General features: G+C 35.7%; 1 protein-coding gene across 2 annotated transcripts; it reads left to right on the top strand.

Moving 5' to 3' along the window:
* Positions 1–255: 255 nt before the first annotated feature.
* LOC142549178 (arginyl-tRNA--protein transferase 1-like) lies at positions 256–5553 on the top strand. 2 transcript variants are annotated; one of them, XM_075658002.1, is made up of 6 exons: positions 257–521; positions 901–939; positions 1328–1478; positions 2010–3158; positions 4278–4596; positions 5188–5553. In XM_075658002.1, exons 1-6 carry the CDS (start codon positions 371–373, stop codon positions 5302–5304), a joined length of 1926 nt encoding a protein of 641 aa, XP_075514117.1. In that variant the 5' UTR covers positions 257–370; the 3' UTR covers positions 5305–5553. The 2 variants fall into 2 exon arrangements, with proteins under 2 accessions (XP_075514119.1, XP_075514117.1); XM_075658004.1 differs by lacking the exon at positions 901–939 and having other exon boundaries at positions 256–521.
* The last annotated feature ends 2354 nt before the right edge of the window (positions 5554–7907 follow it).

Consider the following 7907-nt stretch of genomic DNA (forward strand, 5'->3'; position numbering starts at 1 on the left):
GATTCATGTTAATATCTTATCTATCCATGTTTGAATATTTTAAATATTAACTTGTCAGATAATCATATTCACATGTTCTTCTACATATTTACTATTTCTAAAACGAACATTTGTGATAAAAAAAATAGATTAGAAATTTAAGTTAATAATTTTCTTTTAACTAAACCATTGTAATCAATTTAACTAAAAATTTGTGTTACCGGGAAACAGTAGAACAAGTTGATAAAGCACCGGCCTAATGATCATAAATATTGAATGTGTGCTACTTCAGTGTGCATTATATAATTCTATTTCTACCCCTACTTAAAAGTACAACCTAACCGTCGTCGAATTCACAGTATAATCTAAGGACCGGAGGAGGAGATCGGCGATGGCGGATGCGAAGAAACTGAGAAGCGAAGGTAGCACTAGCGGCAGTGGCGGAAATAGTGGGAGAGGTGAAAGCGTCGTGGTGGATGTGGGCCGCCGTAAAAGCACCTGTGGATACTGTAATTCTGGTGCACGCACCAGTATTTCTCACGGTCAGTTTGTGTATTTTGCTCATCTAGACTCAGTTATTTGTTTTTCACCGGTCAACTATGTATCGATTGAGTGAGTATAAAATCTGTTTAGATGTGAGAGGAGACATAAATTTGGTTGAGATTCGGTTTGATGATTTAGGTTTTGATTCAACGCCCTTTTACCTGTTTCTGGAGTAAAATGATTCGAGGATGCTGAGAAAGTAATGGAATTTGATTGATCAAGGAACAAATTGATTCAACCAGACCACAAGCTTACCTTTATCTCGATTATTCATTGGTTCAAGTTCTGCATCATGATGTTACTAATTGGCTAATTATTATAGAGTTACTCCATTATTTGTTTTTGCACTCACTTATATTTATATCCTTCGCTACGCAGGACTTTGGGCACATAGTCTAACGGTTGATGACTATCAAGGTTGATACTTTGGATTTGTTTCATGCATTTCGCTAAGATCTTACCTTATACAGTATTGATCTCATTTTCTCTATAAATTTGTTTGCTTGGTTTCTTCGGCAATGTCATGCTCAGTCAGCTTAATCACCATTCCCTTGAATTTTGTTATGGACCATGGAAAGAAGCCAATAACACAGGAATTCCAGTTGTTATTGTTACTTGAACGTGCATGTTCCGCTTCTTCTTTTGTGATCACTAGCATAGTTTATCGATGAATTCAAGTTACTCAGCGGCAGATCCCAAATGCTTATTTCTATTTGTTATGTAAACTTTAGTCTTATTATTTATTTGATTGATATTCAATTTATCTTCATCACATTTAATTTTCTCATGGTTTTCTTCTCTATAGCACTCCTCGACAGAGGCTGGAGACGATCTGGCTGTTTTTTGTACAAGCCGGAGATGGAGAAAACATGTTGCCCCTCTTATACCATCCGTCTTAAGGCCAGCGATTTTATTCCTTCCAAAGAACAAATTCGAGTATCAAAAAGAATGCAAAGGTATACTCATATTAACACAAATTATTGTCTGTAAGGTGCGCATTTTTCTCAACTGTACTGTAGACGAGTTTTAAATCCAGCAACAATAGCCAAAAAGTGTTCATGTTCTGAGTGATGCATGTTTGCATTATTATCTGCAAATTCAGATGTTTACATGTACACAATATGAGGTTTACATTTTGCACTTGGTATTAATTAATGATTAATATCACCACGAATAAAAATTCACAATTCAAATGATTATGCGCGGTCAACTCAAGAAATGAATATGTATCATCGATTGCTGATCAAGATAATGATGCCACTATATCTTGAGTTGAGTGGACGATGCAAGAAGCAAGAAACACTTGGTTTCAAAAATTCAGTCCTTCGTGATATTTAATTGGAAGATTAAAGTAAGTTTTAACTTTTTAATCAAAACATAACTTCTCAAGTTTTTATACAAATTGTAAATGGACATATTAGAATCATAAAATTACTTCTGAGAATTTTTTAGAATAACAACTATTGAGTACTGGACATATTTTTTAGGTTTCTTGATGGCAAACTAGAGGTGAAAAATTCAGTTGAGTTAGTTGGTGAGACAGAAGCTTCTGAGGGATCTTGCTGTAGTTTACATATCTCGACCAAAAGTTTTGATGCAACGGATTCAATGAAAGTTGATTTTAAAGGTAAGGAGAAGGCCCATCTGTTTATAGATTCCTTATCAAGTGAGATTGATCATGCGGTACAGTTATGCATGGAGAATGGGGAGCTTTCCTCTGATTTCCAGTTGCCAAAGGCATCTGTCAAAAGAGTTGCTCCTGCTAAAAGAAAGTTGCAAGCAGTCATGCTCGAAGATCTCATATTCTCCTGCAATATTGCCTTCCAGATTGCAGCTACTTTAAGACGGACGAGGAAGGATGTTGAGGTTGTGAAGTCATCTGAACATGGCTCGGGGGTAAAGAGAGATTCATCTGAGCTCTCTCCCAAGACGATTGCAGAAATTTTGGTGAGCCATTTAAAGCAGCAGGCAGAACCTTTTGGTTTGTCTATCAGAGCTTGTAATGGACATATCAATTTCTATTCCGCTACAGGACAAGTTTGTTTCAACCAAGAAATAGGAAGGGGTACAATGTCAAAAAAACCTTCTACAGCTGACGAAGGTAATAACAGGCATTCAAAGAAATGCTGTGGAGCACCTCAGGGTCAAAGACTGAGGTTTGAAATTCGGTTGAAAAGGTCTAGCTTTGATTATGAAGAATATTCCTTGTATAAAAAATATCAGCTTAGAGTGCATAATGACACCCTTGATCATGTCACTGAAAGCTCATACAAGAGATTTTTGGTTGATACCCCCTTGGTACATGTTTCACTAAATAGCAATGGTGCGGCACCTCCATGTGGTTTCGGTTCTTTCCATCAGCAGTATGTGTTAGATGGGAAGCTAATTGCAGTAGGTGTCATTGATATACTCCCAAATTGTTTGTCGAGCAAATATTTATTTTGGGACCCTGACCTCGCCTTTCTGTCACTTGGTAAGTACTCTGCTTTAGAAGAAATCAGGTGGATTAATGAGAATCAAATGCATTGTCCAAGTCTCCAGTATTATTATCTGGGGTATTACATTCACTCCTGCAGCAAGATGAGATACAAAGCTGCATATCGGCCATCTGAGCTTCTATGCCCTCTTCTATACCAGTAAGTATTGCCTAAATGTGCAATAATTAAAATATAACATTTATGCAGAACAAATATGGCTACATCAAATGTTTTGATTTCATTCAGAACAGATGTAAATCTTATTAGATATGTGCTATGTATATTATTCTCTTTGAATTTGTACTCCAGATGTCAGCTTGGTTAACTTTAGCGATGATTAGTCTAGCATCTAGATTGTTCAGTAGGCACTGACAGTAAAATATATTATTTTTGTATTACACGTTAGTCTAGTATCAAAACTGTTCAGTAGGCATGGACCGTAAAATATATTATTTTTGTATTACACATTTTAGTATGGTTTAAATCTGTTCTTAGATGTGCATATGAGATAGTAAACTTTGAACTGGATTTCAAATATTTTTCTGTTATTTGTTTATTTCATATGCATTTATTTATTTAGTATGTTTATTAGTAAAATCTTTTGGACTTATTTGTATATAACTATAATAATTAACTAATATGTATGCATTTGTGTGCGCGCACACACACAAATACCTATATAAGTTTGGTATATATGCTTGTATTTCTATGAAATTTTGTGTACATACACACAAATGTATGTGTTTGAATATACATATATTATGTTTGAATATACATATATTATGTGTATACTGTATATATGTGTCTGTATTTTTGTATAATTTGTCCAAAAATGGATTGGTGTAAATGATACCACCGCATTGCCATCCTTTTTATTAAGTATACCCCTTATTACTCGTAGGGCGTGGTGAGATGCATGAGTCCATGATTGACTGCTACACCCAGCTGGAAATGATCTCTCTTACAGTGTTCCGACTGGGTTTTTATAGGATTACAATTGTTGTTGTGATGAATTCACCCTATGCAGCAAAGGTCTAGTAGTTGTGTGATTGAGTACGGGAGAAATGTCTAATTCTTCAATTGATGGAGATTCAGGCAACTACTGGAATGAGAATGTGTGTGGACATTTTAGTGCTAATATTGGCGTTGGAGACTGACAACTTTGAATTATCACTGAAAACCCGTTGAGGAATATATAGAAGTCCTATGCAACAGGCCATGTTAGCTTCTTAGTCTCTATTTTAGTTATCATTTCTAACATGAGCTATATGATGTTAGGTGGGTTCCATATGATGTTGTGAAGCCGTTACTTGATAGAAGAAAATATGTCCCGTTGTCTGATTTTTCTGCTTTACAAAATGAAGATTCATCGCTGCCAGATGTTTTTGATAATATCACGGAAGAGCAACAAAAGGACTTTGTCCAAGACGCCTCAAGCGATGCTTTTGCGAACGAGGACGAAATGGCTGAATTGGACTCAGAAGATTCTGACGATGAAGCAGACTCAGAAGCTATTGGTGCAACTTCAGCGGAATTGGAAAATGCAGACCTCAGTGATTTGGTTATTGGATTGAGGGGAGCTCGTCTGAGATACGAGGTACATAAAATCTTGCAACACATGCATGAGTTTACTTTTCTTCTTGTATGTTAATACTAGACGGACTAGAAGTTAAATCTCCTATGACGCGTCAAGCAATATTTTGTTGGAAGGATTCAGGAGGATCTTAGTGCTTAATTGGGATAAAGTAGGTCCAGTCGAGGGATAACTAGGATAGTCATCTCCCCACTCAAATGAGAAACATTTTTTTTGCATGCTTTCTAAATGTAAGTTTTCAAGAGAAAAATCAACTTACAGAAAAAGTCGCCTCCTCCCTCCTTCACCTAAAAAGTTGTCACCCTTCACCGTCTGATGTATAGTCACCTCCACTCAAATGAGGAACACTTCATTGCAATTTTTCTAAATGTAAGTTGTTGAGAGAAAAAAAATAAATTACGTGAAGAGGTCTCCTCCATCATTCACCTGAAAAAGTTGTTACCCTTCACCATATGTAGTCGTTTATGCGCCATCACATGAAGTGCCAACCGATAAAAACTTTCCAATGTTCATACGCTTTTCACAGGAAAAATCTGGAAGAAGATTCACTTTGCTTGTGCTGTATCATAATTTACGTCTTATCTTTATCTGCAGAACATACGGCATGCATTTGATTCTACTCAGAGGAAGTTACTAGAAGCCCAGCTGCAGAGATATGTTCGCGTTGTGGGCACAGAACTTTCCAAGCAAATGGTTTACTCTCTGGGATGATTTCTTCACGGACGAATCTTTGTTTCAGGTTTGTTTCCTACACATGTAGCTTGATGATTCGCCAGAAGTTGCTTGTCCAAGTGAATTTGAATGTGTTAATCACTTGTTTTTTTAACAAGAATGTCCTAATAATTTGGTTATGTATCATCCATGTGGGTTTCTTCTGCTGATTGAATTGTCTTTGTTGATATTACAACGGTAAGCTATACATTATATTCTGCAATACAATAAATTGTACTATTTTGTTCAGTTGAAAAAGTTTTTTGATTTTCCTTTTTTTTGGCACGGAATACAGATGATGGGCATCCTTGTCGTTAACTTGAAAATTCTTGTGTTTAGCTTACTCAAATTTTACATTTTGCAAAACCTAAACTTGAATAGTTGGGGGTGTTTAAAAACAAGAAAAGGAGAGAACAATAAAAGCATGTTATCGAAAATTAACACTTCCTTTGTCACAGTCATCTGTAGTTCAGTTTAATTATAAAATTTTACCATCCTCAACCTTCATCCACAATAAAATCAACACCTAGTTTTTCACAATCGAAGGTGAATGCGTCATTCTTTATGGTGGTAAATAAGCGGGATAGAAGGCCTGAGGTGAACTTTACTAGTAATGGATTCATGGAGATCGTTGCAGAGTCGGAGATGGCGTACGCTTTGGTGGAGAAGAATCTCTCCAAATGTAGTTCTCCATGGTCAGTGAAGATGTATGAGAGATGAATGTTGTGTTGACCTCGTGCTCGTTGTGATCCCAACTGGATGAATCTTTTCAATATATCATCTTCTGTTCTTGTAGAAAAGATAAAAGAGCAAATTATTAACAACTCTTCATCCTCAAACATAATTTTCTCCTCATTTTTTATTCGTAAATGTTTGTTTGAGCTCTCTAATTATTTAAAATTTTAAAAAATATAATCAATCTTCATAATTATGTTACGTGATATTGTTATATCTATTGAGCATGTTCTAGACATATAGCCTAAAGACATACAATTATATAAGGTTTTCAGTCCTATATACCATGTTCGAGATGATTGATTTTTTTTAAGTGACTCATCATGCTTCTGTGTAATAAATTAAGCAGTTTACCTCTTTGACGGGAGTATCATCCGGTTGTATCCATTGAGTTTTATAGAATGCTCTTATAGTCCAACCACATACTCGCAACAGATGGTTCTTGACGTAGATGTCTCCAACAACACTTAGCACAATCTTGTTTCGTTTCCTACCTCGTGGTGTATATTAAAGTGGTTCTATTTGAAATAATACAAGAGACGAGCAGTAAGAATCGATCTTTTTATTCAAACATACAATTTAGTAATACATAGTAACCTCTTGTAGAGGAGAAGGAACTTGTTTAGCTTCCTATAGTAGTCGGAATTACAACACACAGTCAATAAAGAAAACTATTACAAGTTTATTTTAAGAGAAAAATGAAGAGATTTTCATCTGTCTTGGTATCTATAGAAGTTTTGGTGGGTATCTATAGAAGTTTTGGTGGATTTGAAATCCGGACCTCAAATCTTGTGAATTATTCTGTCAGTTGTGGTCGACAACATCTTGTTAGTGGTGCTCCTTTCAACCACTAGTTAGTGGCTTGTCTTTATGGGTGCTTGAATAGTTCATCTTCCATTAATGGAGTGGTTAGATCACATGTCTACTTTATCTTTGTCGGGGAATCTTCTGCTTTTTATGGTTCCTGAGGAAATCGTGACTTGTTTGGTCGTTCACCACTTAGACTTGTTTCTGAATTATGCTTTCAGTCAGATATTGTTCGAAAACCTTTCCCGAATTCTTGCTCCTTCTGGTTTGAGCATTACGAGCAAAAGTTTTCTGACATCTTCCTACACGAGTCATGTTACATAATTTCCGGCGAGTTTCTTTGCTCCCCGATAGTTTGTTATTCCACAGAAAATTTATTTTCTTTTTGAACAAGTCTTCTGCAAAAAAATTTGTTTTTCATGTCATAGTGTCTAACAAGAAAGTTCCATTTACATAATTTTTATAAAATTTGAATGTAAACTTGACTTTGTTTATCTCTATAAGACAGACCCATAGACGTCATGCCCTTATGGTAGAGATTCCATGTTCAGTAAATGAAGCAACAACGGATGTTTTTTCTGCTGGAGGATCTTTGATAAATTTTTGAGTAATTGTTTCTGGCCTCCTTAGCTTGATAAAATGAAAAACTTTGTGTGAGCTCTTCTCTGCTGGTTTACTATTGTACTGAAAAAGCACAACTCCAAAATACCACATCTTGGCAAATAATCATTGTTTGTCCATGTTTTGTGTACTTCTTCTTGAATCTGCTTAGTTAATCTTGAAATTTATGTGAAGCTGTGTGATGTAGTATAAACTGAGGCAAGAGCTCCGAATTCATATCATGTCTTGACCTCCTTTGGATACGAATTTGGTTTCATTCATGCCCTGGGATATTTTCCTGCTACATCAACCCGGATTGTGGCTGAGTTAATGTTTATTCTTGTTTTCAATTTCTCTTAGTTCTGTTGATTTACCTGAAATGGAGAAACTGCAGATCATTAAACTCATTTTGAAGTGTTTCAAGGTGTTTCCTCAAATAACTCTGCAGTTTTATTATGACA

The sequence above is a fragment of the Primulina tabacum genome, chromosome 6 (genome assembly GCF_025594145.1).
Source record: "Primulina tabacum isolate GXHZ01 chromosome 6, ASM2559414v2, whole genome shotgun sequence".
Lineage (NCBI taxonomy): Eukaryota > Viridiplantae > Streptophyta > Magnoliopsida > Lamiales > Gesneriaceae > Primulina > Primulina tabacum.